The 20,090-nt window shown below is 39.1% G+C and overlaps 1 protein-coding gene across 4 annotated transcripts in view; it reads right to left on the bottom strand.

Annotated features, from left to right (window-relative positions):
• Positions 1–20,090, bottom strand: part of SPIRE1 (spire type actin nucleation factor 1) — a 122,878-nt gene that overhangs the window by 8,688 nt on the left and 94,100 nt on the right. For 2 of the 4 annotated variants that reach the window (XM_085220748.1, XM_085220745.1), the window contains exons 9-12: positions 9,193–9,356; positions 4,226–4,313; positions 3,268–3,410; positions 525–698 (exon numbers count right to left, since the gene is read on the bottom strand). In XM_085220748.1, coding sequence (XP_085076874.1) covers positions 525–698; positions 3,268–3,410; positions 4,226–4,313; positions 9,193–9,356 — 569 coding nt within the window. The remainder of the gene's footprint in view (positions 1–524; positions 699–3,267; positions 3,411–4,225; positions 4,314–9,192; positions 9,357–20,090) is intronic. The other 2 variants (XM_085220746.1, XM_085220747.1) reach the window with 2 other exon arrangements.

The following is a 20,090-nucleotide window of genomic DNA, read 5'->3' as shown; positions in this document are numbered from 1 at the left end:
TTAATCATTTTTTCTTGTTAGTGGGCTTGCTCTCCCTAGGAATAGTTAGGAATTACTCTCTGAGTTCTGATACAAAACTGTGCTGAGGACTAAAACCATTTGCATGTTCTCAAGTGAAACAGATTGCAAATGTCATTCCATTCTACAGGGTGTTGAATGTTTCTGGTTAGAAACACAAAGGCTCACTCTTTTCAACATAGTCCAAGCATTACAATAGTTCTGCTGTTGTTTTTTTTTTTATTATTTTTTTTTCTGCAGGATCTTCATGTGCTGTAAAGTTTAAAGCCTGTTCCACTGGCAATCTCGTGATGTTGCATTTTTAGTTTGCTGTCCTTTCAGAAGTGATTTCTTTTCCCCGTGAAGTGATTGAAAACACACAAATATCCTACACACACTGAAATCAATGTCAATCAGGTGCAGTGTCCCAGCCTAAGCTTTAATTCTTGCCACAGCTTAGGAAGTGCTCCCCGAAGAGGGAACATGCTGGTGAAGGTGATTTCCAAAGCCAGCAAAAAGAGGCAAACCTTTGCGGGTTTCCACCTGCTGGCAAAAGCTCTCTCACAGAGATAGTACATAGCCCCTGCCACCCCACACATGGCTGCTTCAACGGGATGAGAGCTGAGCAGAGAAGCTGTTTGCATAGTTGAAAAAAGTGGTCTGAAAGTCATCCTTGGAAATAAACTCCTTATCCTAGGAACCTGAACAATAGATAGGAAGCAGAGAAGCGAAGCTGTGTATAAATAAAATCATTAGCTTTGGTCCTCTAGGTCATGAAAAATAATGATGACGTTGATAAAAAAAAGAAAAGAAAAAAAAGCAAACAAACTACAAAGGCATTCATATGTACATATCAGGACACAGCTTCATCTCTGATTAGGCACCAAGTCAGCTCACTGCAGTACGCACGCCACCAGGCTGGCCTCACAGAAACCTGCCTTCCATGGAGCACTGGCAAGACGACACATCAAAAGGACGACTGTCGGCCTTTTACCAAGTTTGTTTCCCTCCCCACCTGCTTAGCTCTAACTCCCTCTGTCTGATGAGATGCCAGTTCACAAAACCATAGTTAGTATGCAAGACAGACCAGTTTCTTGCTAATCCTGCTAAGAGACTGCAGCAAACTCCTGTCTGTTTGCTCTGGCATGGAGAGCTATTTATTGATGAGGCCTCTTCCACCTTGAAGAGAAACTGTGGTCACAGGAGCAGGTGATAAGAAATGAAACTCCATCAATCCTGGAGGAAGGGATGAAGAAGCGTGAAGTCAAATAAAAAATAAATCATATTCTGCAGGTATTGCTAAGTGTTCACTGAGGGAACAGCAAGGTTACACATACAGCACCTGGCATGGCCACCGACACAAGCCAGCATCCTTTAGGGAAGGAAGGGCTTTGCAAGAAGCCAGCAAGTGTAACTGGGACAGTGCCATCGTATCACAAACCACCTACCAAAACTAAAACCAGAAGGACTATGGGTGTTGTCTGTCACACCCTAGAGGGCACTATTGCCAAGTCAGAGAATTTACTCTCCAGGCATCAAATAAGACAGGTTCTTGTTAAAGGAACGTCATTTCACTGCTGATTTTCCTTCTCTCTCACTCCACAGCCAAAACCAACTAGGTGACAGCTATCTGGAAATCAAAAAGTCCAACAGAAAATAAATTAGTAAAATCTTTCTCATGTGTTCCCGAACTTCCCTGATACACCTACTGTCTTTTCTCCCTTTTTCTTTAATACTTTTAGCAGGAATTGAATAATTTAATTAATTTTTCGGCAGCAGTTTTATTTCATATATTATTTTTCTAGGCATATGTCAGTGAGCATATGCCTAGAAACAGGCATATATATGAAAATGCATATGTGGCCAAAAACTTGTTTCCCCTATTCAAAATAAAAGCCTCATTATTAAGATCCTTCAGTTGTATGATCCCCTCAAATACATGAGATGAGATCGATATTATAATGATGTACCATAATTCTGTGGATTAAAAAAGCGATGGAGCAAATGCCTCAGTATAACATGCAATGCCTTCTCCCCTCCTCCCTTTCAACAGTGTATACAGGATCGGCTGTGGACCTATCAGAAAATAAATCCTGTACTTGCCCATACCTTGAGTGCAGCAGGCACTCACAACGATCCATTTTATATGAGAGCATCTTCAAACACGTACCGAAGGAACCCTTCATCTGATTCTGCTGCAATGCGTTATGCTCCAGGTTCATTTCAGCAGAAGTCTACCTGTGCTGTGTTTATCAACATGCTACTACATCACCTTCGCCATGAATGAGAAACTACATTCTTGTGGAAAGATATAATAAACAAAATCCAGCAGATCCTCTGAAATGGAGGAAGCATGTGAGAATATCTAGAGATTATTTTCTTTCTAGTCTATCATCAACTAGTGGGTTCAGATCCTGGCCACCACTGCCTGGGTGAACAAGAACACTCTTCAAAGCCCACTAATACCACTGCTCTAAAATACAGGGTGAGTGAATATTCCCTTCCTTTCAGAACTAAGAAGTATTTATTGATTTCTCTATTCACCAGCACCTCATGGGGTGTACTTCAAAACCCTGCTGGAAGGAAAAAGAGACGAGGAACATATCCTGCATGAAATTACAAAGCGCTAATCAGTAGGTCAGCATAAAAGAGCCAAGATTTCATACCCATTACTGCTTATACTCTGTTGGAAAACAGCTCTCAATTAAAGCTAATTGATCAAATGTACTGTACTTTCTTTTCAAGTAGTAATACAGTTTTTTGCCTCAGTGACTTCAACAAAGCAACATAAACAAACCTTGACTTGGATTACTGAAAGAGCTTTTGCATGTATAAACATTAACCACACAAATTCTTACAGTAGAAAGAGAAGAAGCCCTTTCATTCATTCAGCCATTAACTAAAATGCTGCCAAAAACTAAATAATAATAATTAAAAAAAAGCATTTACAAAAATCCAGAGCTTTGGAATTGTCTCTATTCAAATGGAAAATCAGTAAGGCAAAGTTTGCCTGAAATAAGAGCAAAGTATATGGCTTTATCCAGAGTCCTAATCAAAGTGCAAATATTTTCCGAGGCATCTGTACCTGGGATTTTGGATCAATCAGAAAGTTCAAATCTTGATTTCAAAACGTCTTTAGTAGCCCAGAGCTGTTTCTGAATTCAGGAGTTTTCTTTGAGTCAAATTCTAATCACACTGAAGCCAAGTTTTAATTTTCATTATACTCTTAGCATGCCTCTTTTTCTCTCTCCTACCACCCTCTCCACTTACAAGTGATCTGGAGCTCTGTTTTGAAGGTGGTAGAAACTGTCTGACATTGGTTGGAGTTTCCTTTTCAATGGAGTGTCGTCTCTGAGGTGGCTGCCGTCTCTCTGGCTGTGGTGTAGATGATATGGGCAAGAACTTTGGAGGTGCTAAAGATTCAACCAGCGTAAAAGAATTAGTTCTCATAAGACAGAGTGTTGGATAACATTGCTCAGTACTTGAAACAGTCATCGATTTCCTAGAATTCCTACCGCTGGGGGCTCAAATTACACTTCCATACTCTTCAATACAAGTATCACACTGATTATATTTTCAAGACTGAAAGAACAGGAATACTTGTAAGACCAGCAAATACAGGCATGCTACTATCCATTTATCACTGTATATAAATTCAGAGTGCCAAAATATTGGCTTATATAAATTATTTCACCACTGTGCACAGATTACATATTTAATTACAAAAGCTTTCCAGTGAAACTGGAACTCCTGTTGTACAGTAAAGCCTTCCATAACTGTCTGAAACAAAAAGATCAGATTTTCCCCTCTTGACAGTGAGTACTTCGCTTGTGAGACATATTGGTGATTACTAGGTATCTTTCAAACAAGTGCATTCATCGATGTCAGAGCTGCTGAAAACATTTAAATTGGCTTTTACATTGGTTTAGAATGTGTTTCTGCAGCAACAAGCCCTTCTGAGATGAACATAACTGAAATATGCACTTCTGACTTCCTTTACAATTCCCTGACAGTTTCAAATGTGAGTTTTCTGTTTCGACAAGGATATTCACATATAGTATAGGCCTTCCACTCACTAATTACTACATTTGACCTATCCAGCGTGTTCCAGGGTCCAGATTTACAGATTTATCCAATTTATACTCAGCTTCAGCTTTCTGTAAGAGTGTCAAAGTTCACATAACAGAAGGCAAAAGAACTAGGTGAAAGCAGGCACTCTAAAACTCACTCTTTCTGCTGGTACCTTCCTGAGAGGGGTCTTCCACTTGTGAGGGAGAGATGCTGCTGCTACTTGTTGATTTGTGCACTGATTCCTCCTGTGTGAGAAGATGAGAAGAAATAGAATTTATCAAAAATTATTTTTTCTTCTCTTACTGCTTCTTAGCTTCTTAGTAGAAATCACAAGCTATCAAAGGCATTTTAGCACATTAAATCACACAAAGCCCTAGAAGAAGTCCTGAGAAAAAATGTTGACCCTACACAGCGCTATATAATTGTCTAAGCTCAACTTTTGCAAAAACTGGAATATAAATGGTACATGGTTGGAATTCAGTGCATTTAACCATCACATTAAAGAACAGGATCAAAACAAATCCACTGTGACCTCTTACCTTTCCACCAGTAATTGTACTCAAGGTCTTTGAAGGATTTTTAACTACAGGAAATGCAGTAAGTCAATTTTATGTCTCATACTAGCAAGAAATCAGTCCTTGGATTTCTCTAGTTTCCAAAGGAATAACAGGTACTCAAACAAGCGACTAAAGAAAAGAAAAATTAAGCTGACTTCCATGGCACTGCTCTGTAATTGCTAATCCCAGTGTATTTCTCTCCTTTCTTATGTATTTAAAAGGAATCTTCATTTTGTGTTTCACCACAGAAGCCAAAGTCAAGCCCAAGGTGAAACAGGCTTTGACTAACACCTGTCAGGTATCCAAGGCATTATGCCACCCAAATCACCAAATTCCATCCCAAACCCCTGTCTTCAGCCACCAGATACCAGTAAGATACATGAATCACAAGAGCTTCCCGAAGGAACAGAGTTGGAAGACTGATTGTGAATGCTGTTTAGCTCCAATGTAAATGCTTTTAACCAAGGAGTTTCACATCACTTAAACTGTCAAGATTTACAAGAGGTGGCCTGCTCAAAAATCCAGCAAGTGGCTGAGCCTCTCTTTCTCACACAGATTTCTCTCATTATTGAACTGCAAGCAGGAAAATCCCCACTAACTGAAAGAATGCTGCCTTTGGTAACAGCAAGTAAGAAAAGAAAAGTTGGCAGGGTCACCTCAATGAACACCATGCATCACAGGACAGGGGCCTTAACAAATTGCCATCAGGTGATCTGCACTTTCTGCTTAGCCCAAGAACATGTATGCAATGCATGTAAAGAAACTGTGATGTGATGTGTACTGTAACACTGTATATGCCTCAAGACAGTCTTCTGCAAAGAAACTCCAACTGGGTCAGATCCCAAAACAACTCACTTTAACATATCCAGTATGTCTCTTCCAGACATTTGAGATGGGAAAATTGCAGGGAAGTCTAAATAGCATATTTAACTGCAGCAGCTGTTTTCCATCCACAAACCAGTATAGTTCAGCGACAGCTCACTCAGGTATGTTTACAGTTCACTGCTTCACACAATATGGTTGCCCTAAAAGATCACTGCAGAACTCACAAGATGATTTGAATGCATTGCTCTCTAGAAGTGGTCCAATAGCGCTCACAAGTCTGGAGTTCAATGTTTAGATTCTGTAAACTCCTGTAGAAAGTGAACCATTAAACTATTCAATCTGTAGAAGTCCAATTCATCTATGCAAAAGATGACTTTTTTGTTGCCAGAGGAGCTAGAAGGCTAAGATGAAGAACTAAGCAAGCCATCAATTAAAAAACACAACCATGTTGTTCTACTGCTCATTTCTGTGAAGCAGCCAGAACTTCAGCAAGGGGTAGGTGGGGAGCTTGTAGAGGAGCAGGTGGGGAGCAGCTCTCTGTGGAGCACAATCCAAGCCCGCATTGCTCCAGAAGCTTCTTGTTCTGTGGGATCCTACCTGGTCCTGACCAAAAATTTCAAGTGTTTCATTTTTTTATTGTCCTATATGGTAAGTTTTATAGAAGACTGAATCATGATTCAAGCAAGTTTGTGCACAGAGCTTATTTACACGTTTTTCTGATTGTCATTTTTCTTGCATTTCTCCTGTGCCTGAAACACTGGTGTGGAGATAAGAGACAAAAATAAGATGAAAAACTGAAAATGTCAAAAGCCTTGCACATAAAACTGTAAAATAGTGACTATGGTAGATTTTTACCCCTTGCTAATGGCCATATTCCAACTGAAAGAAATAGCTAAAAAACAACTATTCTTTACGTTACTTCTGAAATCAAGCTGGATATAATATCTTAGATGTTGCAAAGCTATGCAGCACACGGATGTCTCCATCTTTTCCCCACTTTTGTGAAAAAACTCTAGCTACATCATTAGTAATGTCTGAACTCACTAATTGGTGCTGTATCTATCTGAGTTTTTCTGGGGGCTATTTTGGTGGCCTAGGAGCCTCAAAATGGCTTCTCTATGGTAAAGACTTACAAAAAAGATCCCAGAAGCTAAACTTCTTATATTAAAGAATGATAGGGAATGAACTTTCAAGAGCCAATGGCTAAGTATAAACCATCAACCCAGGGAGAGTGGAAGCCAGGAGTACATGTTGACATGTTATCCTACTTAGACAATAGATATTCCAAGTTTATAATTTCAAATTACTTCTGTTCAGAAACTCAGGCACTGAAAATGCTGTTACTGACCTTTGATTACTCAAACTTCTTTGTATCAGTACAGTAACTATTAACTATTAACTATTACGGCTGACAATATGACTTTTCATGTTTGAGGCTAGATAAACCAAACATCTGGAATTGTGCAATTTTCATTAAGAGCTGAATAACTATAACATTAAATTTATAATATAATAATATTACTTAAACATTATATATATAATTTATATGTTTATAATATTAAATGTCCTGAGAAAGCTGCAGCTTTAAGGGCATCACTGTAAACAATCTGACTACACTACTGATACGATTTTTGTCCAGGTTGCCAGACAAAATTAGGAAGACACCATTTTCATATCTGTATCAAAAATGACTATTAGATTTCTACTTCTCTTAACCAAAAGCAAAATGGCTCTTCCTGCTCTCCATCTGAATCCATAATTCTATTAGCAACACTGAAAAAAACAAGGACAGATAGTAGGATATAGAATATAGGGCTATATCAGACCTTTCCTTTCATCTCTGGCTGGCAATACTGAGTGCTGGGCCATAGTCAGCATCACAACACAGCTGAGAAAAGGACAAAGGGGATTCAGGGGAAAAAAATGCATTTGCATCACAGCCTATTTGGAGCTCTGTAGCTCAGCAGTGCAGATATTTGCAGCCTGTAATTTAGGACATAACACAGTCATAATTTAACTCCCAGAGAGTAACTCTAAATAGGTTAAGCTCAATTCAAACTGAAGGCAAAGAGGTGCCTGAGATGCTTATAGGCAAACAAGACAACATATACACTTGAGCTTGTTACACAGAGATAAAATAAACAATTAAGATATACTGGCAGAGCACACTTCACTTTCTTCAAATCTTCTATGTCCCATATGCCTTTGCCAGCTTGTTAAATTTCATCCAAACTCCCTCCATTATGTTTGTTGACACCATTTTAGTGCTGTTCCTGAAACCTTACCAGTACTCTGTAGGGCATTTTAATATTCTTCATCGCTTCACCAGCTACTTTTTTTGACTCAAACCAATACAGCATCTGTTCTCTGTGACAATTTGATGTGACTGATTTATTCTTCTTTTTATCTTTTGCTCTACGCCCCAAAGCTTTTTTCTATATGACTTTGCTTGCCTGCATGGTATTCCTAATCAATACTCATACATTGAGTTTTTCCTTCCTATAATAATTGCTTAATGTTTCCCTTTGCAGAATTTTCTTTCGCTAATTTCTGCTCATTTTTCTGTATGAAAATCCTGCATTAGCTTCAGGCTGCACTGACCTAAAAGCTGAAAAGATTAGAGTTCAAAATCCAATTGACAAGTCTCAATATTCCTATGTCCTGACCAGCTTTGTTAGTATTAACAAAACCTCACATAGCCTCTATTGTAATTTTAAACACTGCTGAGAGATTTCAGAATGCTAATTTCTTCTGCTTTCAGTATGGATGCACCAAATTATGCACACATACAAGTCACCCATAGGATAACCCCCAACACAAAGAGGGTCAACTTCACAGGGATAAGAAAAGAACACAAAAAGATACATTTATCTCCAATTTTATTTCTCGCCAGCCTCCTATCTCTCAGCTTAGATACCTTTATAAGCGCTTGTCAGGAAACTCCACCCTCCCCATTTAATACAGAAAAAGAGAGTCAGAGAAGACTGCCTTTCCCTTGTTAAAATTAGCCTCTCTAAATAAACTCTGACTTTCCTGACAGCTTAACTTTCAGAAAGGTTCGATCTCAGTAATATTTCTGGGCCAAAAGACAAAATTAATTCCTGACAATGTAATACTGGTGCTTTTCAAAGGCTATACTCAATGTGGCTTTTAAACTGGAGAGATTTTTTAATCCTTTCTCCTTTCAATACTTTCTAAAAATCATTAGTTCTCTATTTGAGAGAGAATGGATTCAAAGTTGCTTCTCCATCTAAGCAGTATCTGCTCATCTCTCTCTGCAAACATTTGCTGGGTGTTATTTCCTAAACCTACGTAACAGTCTAACCCACTGAATTTGCACTGAACTGCAACCTATCTGGCAGAGCTGATTCTCCTTATTTAACAGCTGGTATGGTAGGGCTGGGCTCACATCTGAGGCCTTTAATGACAGCTCCTGCAAGGGTGCCAGAAGGGTGAAAAACAATTGTCTGCATTCCCAAAAGCATAACTGCTACACATACACTATGGACAGATACTGGGCATTAAAAAAAAAAAAAGAGTGAATACTGGGATGAAGGACAAAAGCATCATTTAACTTTTTAAAGAATGTTCTAATTTCTGTGACCTGATCTTGTTATTTCTGAAGCAGCCACATAAAATTCGCACTGCAGATTACATAGACAATTAGCTGACTGGTTCAGCCAATGAAGGAATAGGACTAAGATCTGACAAGCAAGAAGGAAGGTCAGCTCTGATACTTTACCTCCGAATCTGAGCTGTCAAGTTCAGCCAACGTGGGAGCCTTCAGGAGTCTCTTCCGCTGCACTGTCACTTGCGTGGCCCCGTTCTGCTTTCCCCGTGACTCCAGGCTGCCATTTGCTACAGAGCCATCCGCTGACTTCCTTCCAGCCTCTGGTGCAGAGACATCTAGCGAAAGAAACAGAACAGTCAGTGCTTGGACCTTGTGCCCTAAATAGATCAATCTACTTTGCCTCCTCAAACCTTACTGTAAAGTCCATACACACAAAAGGAAAAAAAATATATTGTGATATTCTACATGTGCAATTGTTCTACTTCAGCAGCACTTTGCTGAGAACTACAGGCAATGGCTTATGGTACAGAAGCAATATGAAGGAATGAAAGCAGGGGGAAAAGCAGCGGTGCAAAACACTAAAAAAACACCCCAGACTAACTGTAGTCAACTTTAAAAACAAATTCCTGTGTTGAAAACAAAAATATTCTTCCTTCAACTTAGAGTCTCTAATTAACTAAGTAGCAGAAGAAGGTACAGTCGTATCTGTACAAGTGGGTTTCCAGTGAATCTGAAGGCAATGCCACACAAAAATTATGAGGTTTAGTGTGGAGTAAATCTAGTTATTCCTGTGAGGACAGAATTATACTTTATTCTGCAGAACACAGAAGAGGAATGAGAATGAGCTAAATAACTAGCACTCATCAAAAATATGCACAGTTCATGGGTTTGCGTGGTCATTTGTATTAAAAATATGTCTGTGAACCTAAATGTTCATGTAACAGCAGAAACACGAAGCTGCTGTTCTGTTTTCATCTGCATGTGTTTTACAAGGATGCAACTCCACCAAATAAATTACTCAGGGTTTCTGGCCATGTGCACTGAGGATGAATCTCTGGCAATTTAAGCCCAGGGTTCACCATGCTTAGCCAAGCTTAGCTTAGACATTAAGATAATGACCTAGGCTTTGATATTTTAGGGGAGCTTAGAGTTTGTTCTGATAATTCAGCTTTATCCCTGTAAAAGTACAAAGTGCAGTATTCCAATCTGAAGAAAATTACATTGGAGGGAGAATGAAGAGAAGCTTTTAATCTCCTATTTGCATGTATGCCTAAGCATCTGGTCTTTCTACAACTGCATTCTTCTACCCATGTAATTACAATGACTCCTTCCCCAGTCTTGTAATAACAAAGTACCTCCAGGTATTTTAGGGTTAGGGTAATGAAGTGTTGTTATTCCCGTTTTTACTCATGGTGACAAGAGGCATGGAAGGTCAAACGACTCGAAGCTTAGGTTACCAAAAGGACTACGGCAGAGAAATGATATAGTCCAGAAATTCCCAGTGCCAACAATGCAAGTACTCACACATCACTTGGAGTCACTTGCAGAGTTGCTCTGATTGAAACAGAGATGGCCACTGCTGCTACAACACAACTGGCATTGATAAAAGCTGTTCTTGCAAAAGTTAATTTAAAACCACATAGTATAGACAAAGCCTTAGTTGCCATATTAGGTCAGTTTTCCAACATTCTCACCAGAGTAGCTATTTAAATGAATAATATGAAGAATGAGTTAATTTAATATGCGTTTAACATAATTGATTAGCTCACTGTTAAATGCTGAAAACAGAGGGAAAGGGCAGCAGACATATTACAGTTCCTCAATAAATCATATCTTCAACTGGGAATGCAAGAAAAGGGGATTATTTGGGTTGTTAAAGTCATGGTGACATTCCAAGCCTGTGAATCTGTGTACTACAGTATTATTACTGCCTTCAGGTCCTCCCTACAAAGAGTTGCAATCAAAGACTTAGACTCCCTATCCCTTAGTTCCTATCTTCAAAGGCTTTCCTAATGGCTATCCTGACTAGCATTATGGCTTCTAGGTCATGTTTTTCTCCCCTCCTAGATTTTTGCGAGTACAGCATGGGTGTCCTCCACATCAAATGCATTCCTACTGTAACAACTGCTTTGTGCAATTCCAGAAAGCGACAGCATGAAAACAAAAACCAAACCGCCTCTCCTCCCTGTTGCCAGCAACACTTCGTGAGATCTCATAACTAGCTGGCAAGCAGTTGACTGAAGAAGCTTGGAGCTTTCCCATATGAACAAGAGAAAAATCTTTGATTTCTCTCGATTGCACAGAGCAGTTCCTGAACAGACCAGCCAAAGCCTTAGCCCCAGCACCAGGGACATGGCAGCCAAAAGTGACAATATTATTGCCCTCTCCAAAAAAGAAAACACACAATAGAGTTGGGAAAAGGGACTAGGAAACAACATCCACCAGACATCCCCTAGCACTACAGGATGTGATATCAGAGAACTGGATATCTGAGATCCGTGACATAAATTGTTATTTGTTGTTATTTTATGTTTGTTTGCTTAGTTTGTTTTTTAAGACTTTAGGCTCCAGAAATGGAAATTTCTGATACATTGCAGAGGTAATTTTTGTAGCCAACTACTATCTACACAGCCTAAAAATGTTTTTATTTCTGCTCTCATATGTATGAGTTGTTTAGAAACATACTGTTTTTGTCTGCTTGAACTACCAGAGAAGATTTAAGTGAACCTAGAAGACAGCCACAGCATTTGGCTCTTCAGTAGAAAATATCATTTATCACCATAAAAAAGGGGAGTGTTTTTACAATTTTCAAGCACTAACAAAAAAAAAAAAAAAAACCCAAAAGGTAAAACTAAAAAAAAGAACCAAAACCCATCCACTTATAAAAATTTTTTTGGACAACAGTGCTTCAGTTCAGTTTAGCACTCCTGCACTTACAGTACTGGATATACATGAAAAGATAGATTACCATAATTTAAAGGAAAGATCACATAAATTTAGCTTCATCCATCAGATTTCAACAAAAATAATTATTCCAAAATTAAAACCAGAATTTTTTAGCTAATTTAGAAAAAAATATCCTAACTTTATTTAAACTCTTTTAGTGATGCATTCAGGCAGTAGAAACATTATAGTGTGGCAAATAAGCATAAATCACCACAAACAAGATAAAACTACTTAGGATAAGTAAGTCAGAAACAATGAATAGACAGGTGCTTATAAAAAGGAGTATGACAGAAGAACTTCATGGAAAATTCACTGAAGCAAAAATAAATTTGTCTGTTTAAAACAAATATCAATTAGACAATCTCTAGTTTCATAGAATATCTAAATGTCTTGAAGATGATTCAACTGATATTAAAAAACAAACAACAAAAACTCGTGTGAGTAACAGCCTGGAATTCAGATTTCATTGGAGAATCAGACTCACTGAGAGTGCATCACTTCTCCATATTTTCAGGCAGTGAGTACAATGAACAGTACTTGCAAATTGCATTAATGTTTGGTTTTTTCAGAGATTCTTCTGAGTGATCGTTACACAGGAAATGTTGTGATATCACATCTTAGACTTGATTACTTATCTTTGTGTCAGCCTTCCCTAACTAGCCTTCCAAGAAGGAAGAGAAAAAACATCCTAGGATAATATGAAATTTGCCTTGGTTTACATTATGTGTCTCTAATGAAAAAAAGAATAAGCAGACCACAGATTAAACGCTAACTACAGTAGCCACATAACCATGCTGTCTGCTCCCAACCAGCTCTCCTTGGAAAACAATGGCAACAGAAACTTGAATTTGATTCTATACAGCAAATGTGCTCTCCAACATTACCATTTTTACACTAGGTTTGAAAGAAGACTAAAATGGATGCGGAATTAACGCTTGTTTACATTCTGCTCGTTATGATGGCGGATAGTCAGGTGGGTTGAGAACTGCCTGACTGGCAGAGCTCAGATTGCTGTGATCAGTGGCAGAGAGTCTGGTTGGAGGCCTGTAACTAGAGGTGTTTCCCAGGGGCTGGTGCTGGGTCTGGTCTTGTTCAACATCAGTGATATGGATAACGGATAGAGTCCACCCTCAGCAAGTTTGCTGATGATACAAAGCTGGGAGGAAATGGCTGACAGCTGAAGGCTGTGTGACATTCAACAAGACCTGGAAAGACTGGAGAGCTGGGCAGGGGGGAACCTAATGAGGTTTAACAAAAGCAAGTGTAGAGTCCTTCACCTGGGAGAAATAAACATATATATCAGTACAGGTTAGGGAATGACCTGCTGGAGAGGAGTTCTGCAGAGAAGGACTTGGGTGTCTTGGTGGACAGCAGGTTGGCCATGAGCCAGCAGTGTGCCCTGGTGGCCAAGAAGGGCAGTGGGATCCTGGGGTGTATTAAAAAGAGCATGGCCAGCAGGTTGAGGGAGGTGATCCTCCCCTTCTGCTCTGCCTCACTGAGCCACATCTGAAGTCTCGTTTTCAATTCTGGACTCCTCTGTTAAAAAAAAAACAACAGGGATTTCCTAGAAGGAATACAATGGAGGGTGACAAAGATGGTGAAGGTCCTGGAGCATTTCCTGTATGAGGACAGGCCAAGAGACCTGAGGCTGTTAAGGCTAGAAAATGGAAGACTGAGAAGGGGTCTGATCAGTGTTATAAATATCTAAAGTGCAGGAGGCAACTGGATGAGGCCAGACTCTTTTCAGTGGTGTGTAGTGGCAGGACAAGGAGCAATGGCCAAAAACTGGAACATACGAAGTTCCACACAAATATGTGGAAGAACTTATTTATGGTAAGACTGACAGTGCACTGGAACAGGCTGCCCAGAGAGGCTGTGGAGTCTCCTTCTATGGAGACATCAAGACCTGCCTGGACGCTTTCCTGTGCTACCTACTGTAAGGTACTTGCTTTAGCAGGGGGGCTGTACTTGACGATCTCCAAAGGTCTCTTCCAAACCCTCCACTTCTGTGGTTCTGTGTAATATACTGGGAACATATACTGGGATTATATAATGAACAGAATTAACAGATGTGTGCTGCTCCTTCTAATGGACTGGGCTGGTGAAGTCCAGGACATGAGAACTAATTAATCTAAACCAAACAGTCAGCCTTTTGCTGGTGTTTGCATCACACTCATTATTGTCTAATTATCTAAATTAAGAGATTATTGGGACTTGGTGGAGTTCCCTCCTCCACAGAGAAGAGTCTGAGGCATACGCTGTGTAAAACCAACAGTAATGCAAATTAACTCACAGAGGTGGAAACCATGTGAAGTTTTGATTTAAAAATTTCAGTTTCCTTTTTCTTCTCTCTCTCCTCCCCTGTTCCCAGATGAACAAACTGTGGTTTAAGTAATATCTTCAAAGCAGGTGTGCACACAGCTTTGAGGTAAGAACCAGAGTGGCAAGGGAATTAGTGGCTGGTCTTTTGAGCCATATTCAATGCAGTCCATAGAAATAAAGATGCTTTTAAGTTATTTTTCGATAAGAGGAAGCAGCCACTGCCTGCCCTGGTCCCTAGCCAATATTTAAGTACGTCTTAGATTACTGTCATCATACATGCTTGCTCCCTCTGCTCATTAGCAGGAATGTGCACTCCCCTCATCCCCAGGCTGACAGTGGCAGGGAGAAAGGTGGGCAGTGTGACACATCAGCTTCACCAGCTTGGTGTCAGAGAAAGTCACATACAACAAGTGTAACAAAGACCTGAGCCTGTCTGTTAGAAATTAGAAGAAAACAACTCTGATTTTCATCAGGTTTGTGGTTTTGTGACAGCAATTCCATCAAGCGGAGAGCAATGAAAGCAGTGAAAGAGCAAGTACGTGGAAACAGTGACCAGAAAATGAAAAAAAAAAAAAAAAAAGCATACAAAGTAACAGAACTCAAAACTCCCAGTTGTCTGCTTACTGCTTACATCCCAGCCATCCAATTCATTTGTACTGCTCATCTGGTGCCTCACATCCAGCTAACTGGAAGGTTTTAATCATCCGGAACTAACTACTAAAGGTGATTTATCAGACCTCTCAGTCACACAATATGACACAACTTGCTGAGAACCACATGACTTGGAAAAAGAAAAAAGAAAGAAAAAAAAAAAAACAACCAAAAAACCCAACCCAATCACATTTAGAAGATGGACAAAGAAAACAAGAAGAGTTCTTCAGTGGTCAGTCAAAAAGTGCAATTCCAAGTACAGTATAGATTGCTATGCAGTTACTTCTTCGAAGTAAAAATATAAAGGTAATAAATTGATTATGAATGGAGTATTAATGAGATATTTTTTGGATTTAAACAAATGAGGATGCCTTGGGATTCTTAGAAACAAAAGGCAAAAGAGGAAGCAGACATGAAGAAGGACAGATACGAAACTTCTCTCCCATTGATGGCAGGCACATTCAGTTTTATAGTCTTAAATCTAAAGCAACTTACAACTTCAGGCATATCTGAAATTCGTAAGAGTACTTTCTGAAATCTGGAGTATGACTGTTCACGCTCTTATCTGCCCCTGGGGGACACTTCAGCTTTCAGCAGAGTAAAGCGTGACACCAAGCACACGCATAATTTGGAGCCCACCAGACAGCTGTGGTAGCTATACAATACACTGTCAGCACAGGCTTTCACAAAAGGCCTGAGCTGGATTAACAGCTTGCCACCACCTGTGACAGGGAAAGCCTGTTCCTTCCTCTATCCACCCATGCTCATTATCTGCCATCAGCCAGCTCTGTGATCAGATAGCAAGCAGGTTTAAAATATTGAAATAGCAGAAAGCCAGCCTTGCAAAATTATGTGTGTTTGTGTCTAGTTTATATGAATTGAATTAGTTTATCTTCTGAATAAATGAGCACAGAGGAGGAAGAGGAAATGGCATGCTAGAGGGGGAGAGAAAGGAGAAAGAGCCCCCTCCTCTGTCTTGGTAATGGCAAGCTGTTTGCTTGGCTCAGCCATGACGTGGAACCACATTCAGAGATTAACTGGTGGACTTCATTTCTATATTACAAAGCTATTGTATTTGATGGTAATCAAATAATTTTTTTTTTTTTTTTTTTTAATCATTTCAGTCAGATTATGCCTTTCTAAGGGAAAGAGAGGTTAGAGGATGGGTTGAAAAACAGAGGAAGAAAGCACTGCACAAGCCCTGGATGAGATGTTTCCATGTGCAACTGGAAGGAGATAAGGGAACGACATAGCTCATGTTACTTCTTCACAAAATGAGAATGTGGATTTTTATTTTTTTTCAGGAGACACCCAGGGGAAATTAGCTAAGAGCTAGCATAGTAGACCTCCTCAGTGAACAAATCTTTGAGGCTAATGTAAAATACCGATAGCCTCAATGATAGCATTTGGGAGCACCTTGGAAAGTTAGTGCACAAGAGGGAGAACCAAATTTATTGTACAGCTAGCAGGCACAAACTCTCTCTGAAGTTGCTGTCTCTGAAGTAGAACATGTTTGTACAGCCACTGCATGCTCTTACTAACGGTCCACTAAGAAAAGCCTTTACATTTGGTATTATATGGTTGATGAAGGATCAGCCATTGAATTTCTCTGTGTCAGCTGTTACCAGCATATCTTTGCAAGTTACTTCGCTAACCAGCAAAGCAGGAGGGTTTAGTCTCTCTTGAGCAAACGTCTTTGATTTAATAACTCTCAAAACATTTACTTAAAGATACAATTGACAGATCCTTTCCAAATTAGTGGTGTAGTTCATTAAATTTATAAAGGCAGAAGAGTTCAAAATAGTTTTTGGGTGCTCATGAGAAATGAAATCTTGCAGAAAACAATCTAGTCAGAAAGTGCCGGTAAAGACACCAAGGTCAGATTAATAAATAATAAGCAGTCCGGACTTGAAGGTGACAGTGTATTCTTTTTAGAATCTGGAATAGCTCCAGGCTACCTCGGGAAGGTTATTTATTTAAATAAAATGCCAGCACTTTACTTCAGATGAAATACAGCTGTTTCCTGTTCCTAGTATACTTTCATAGCAGAGGAAATGTAGGTATTAACACAAGTAATTAATCTTAATTTTTATTTTCACTGACCATACCTTGGAAGAATCCCTTCAAGTTTCTTTCTTACATGGGAATTCAACAAACAGATGGAACAAATTTCACAATAAGCACAATGACCACGTCAGGTGTTGCTGCACCTTTTTACCTGACAAGTCAAAACTGTAAGACATGCTAAGTGGCCGCATTGCTGTAAAGAAGAAATAAAAAACAACAAAAAGAAAATGATTCAGCTGTTAGAAAAGCAGAGGGGTAATGAAAACCAAAGATTTAATTCCACTTCTGGCATTTTGGATTCTGTTGCCTAAATCCAAAATGTATCAGACAATATTGCTTTACTGTAGTAAAGCTTCAAGTCTGAAAACTACAGCAACATTAAGTTGGACTTGCAAACAGAGCAAGAATAAGGATACTTGTATAACTGTAGAACCAGATTTTTGGAATTAATATCAAAATTAATATCAAATATCAAAACAAGAAGCAAGTATCTTAGTACCACAGTATTTTCAATCAAAATGCTATGAAAGAAAGAAAGGAGAGGGAAAAAGAGAGACAGAAGAGAAAGAGCTGAAAAAAGCCACATTTCACACAGGTTTCAGTGACCTGAAATAAAGATTTCTAATTTTTTTGAGCATAATCTCCAATGATTATAATTAAACTAATAAAGAGGGACACCCAAGTTCAGCTTGAGCAGTTGTTTCCTTGAATAGGAAAGAAAAAAAAAAAAGGCCTAGTAGTGTGGTTTGTGCTGATTTTTGTCCTTTTAAAAGACATTAGGTGGATTTAGCCTTTAAAATGCATCCATATTTTCATCTTCTCTGGGTGCCTCCAGCCATTTTATTCCTTGATAAGAAACGGTCAGATGTTCTTTATTTCTGGAACGTTTACATAACCAATAGCTTTGTTCCTTGTCAGCTTAATAACAAAAAATCGCACATGAAATTACAATCTCTGGATACAAGAAAATCACAGGGCACAGCTGTTGAGCCTTCCTGCAGCCCTTTGGTCTGACTGCAGTCCCAGCCCCAAACGCACACAAACCACTGCTGTGCTCAGCCTACCCCTATTTCAAGTTACACAGCGTCATTCAGGGAGTAGGCACTCGATATATTCTCAACTGAAACCAAAATTTCAGTACACTGATGTAGATAAGCAGGCCAGGCCCAGCTACAAGAATGTACCAGAACACATCAAAACTGCCGTCAGCTTATCTATGATACTTGTGGATGACAAACACGCACGGCAGCACGAAGGGTCTGTCAGCCACTGCTGTGTTAAAACATGTTGAAAAAAGGTTGCGCTGGGAAAACCTTTGCTCACGAGTGTAAATTTAGGCAGGGAACACAGTAGGTGGCTGACAAACTAAGGAGTCAGGACATTTTTCCTGTAGCTATCACCAAGACAACGTCAGCCACAGACAGCAATCACAGAAGAAGCATCTAATTTGCTGTCCAAAGGTAACATAAAGGCAAATACATTTTAAAGCATAAGGGTTTTATCACCTAATGCTGAGTCCTAATTGAAGGCTGATAAAATGTGTATGAAATAAAGTTTTCTCCAAGCTCCATGAGCTCAACTTGCTGAAGTCATAAATCCAAATTTCAATTCAAAGGGCACGTACCTCAAAACTGTGTTTGTCTTGATAGTTTACACTGATGACGTGATGATGCCATTCAAAAAATCACTCAGATTCCTCTCCCCAGTGTCTCCCTTTGTAACTGCAGCTACCAGGATTAAATATCATTCCCAAAGAAGTTTTAGCTCAACCTTGGCTGGCTCTGGACCAGCTGCAGCCCACGAGCGTGGCTTGGAGGCTGGCACTTTGTTCCAGAAGCTCTCTTTGCTCAGTGGCAATTCATGATGGAGAAGATTTTACCTGTGTTGTGCAGAGCAAGGGAGCAAAGCCTGTGACTGCTGGGAAGCATATGGCACGGGTCCACTGATACTGCAGAGGAGGAACTGCAGAGTACAGCCCTCTTCCCCAAGTACTCAAATGAGGGTATGTGCTTGACTGCTATAAAGTGAACAACAAATAACTTTGGGAAATGTGGAAGGTACCATATACTCCCATATATTTCACTCTAATGCTCCGTTTCTGTCTTTTTTTTTTACTACTTTTTTTAATATAAACAAATATTTCTGTCCAGATGGTGTAAGTGTCCCAAATTGTGTTTCTACTCAGATTTGTAATCTGTAAATCTTTTTGCCTAACATTTTGCTACACTAAATTACATTTAATCACCACCTAAACTATACAGCAGGTCTATTTGTAACATATGGAAGGTCACTAGCACTATTTCATCCTCAATTCTGCAGGAACATATTTTATTCTAAGAACTTTGGGCAAAATAATAATTTCAGTGTAACAAAAACTCAAACCTTATGGTTTAACAAAATAAAAATTATTTTCAAGTTCTTTGTACTTTTTTTCTTTCCTATGCCAAGAGCAAATTAATCATTTATATGATTTCACATTAAAATAATAACATTTTTATAACTATGTTTGGAAAGTAAAATTCACATGCATCCCCTTTTTATACATCCAGTAATATGACGCTTAATCTAAACAATTCATTGGACTGAAGGGATGTTACCACAGTCCCAAAACTTAAAGAATTCCTTCTTTTGTAAAAGGAGAAGGACTGGTGTAAGACAGGAACTCCTCACATATTCTGAAATCACATATTCACATATTCTGAAATCAACTCAGAAGTCCCAACCAGTAATATTCCAAAATCCAAGACTGCTTTAGGAACTGTTTACTAAATGGGTTTGCTGCAATTTATATCTGTTAAAAAATTGCAAAGTATAAATAAATAAATCAGATTTGTTGCCCCTGACAAGGCATGGAAAACATGTAAAATACTGAAGTTAAATGTTGAAAAGAAAAGCAAAGAATCGTTCCGTGGTTTTATAAGTTTCCTACATTTGGAAAAATGTCTATAGCTATTAGAAACATTGGTTGATACAGCAAGGTTTAATTGAGTACAAAGCAGAAGCTAGAAGGCCCAAATGACATTCAAAACATCATGCATTTAAAACTGCACCCAAGCATTCACCGAACTCTACCAAGCACTTCA

The sequence above is a fragment of the Meleagris gallopavo genome, chromosome 3 (genome assembly GCF_905368555.1).
Source record: "Meleagris gallopavo chromosome 3, MGAL_WU_HG_1.1, whole genome shotgun sequence".
NCBI classification, from domain to species: Eukaryota; Metazoa; Chordata; class Aves; order Galliformes; family Phasianidae; genus Meleagris; species Meleagris gallopavo.
This window is presented reverse-complemented; position numbering and strand designations above follow the sequence as displayed.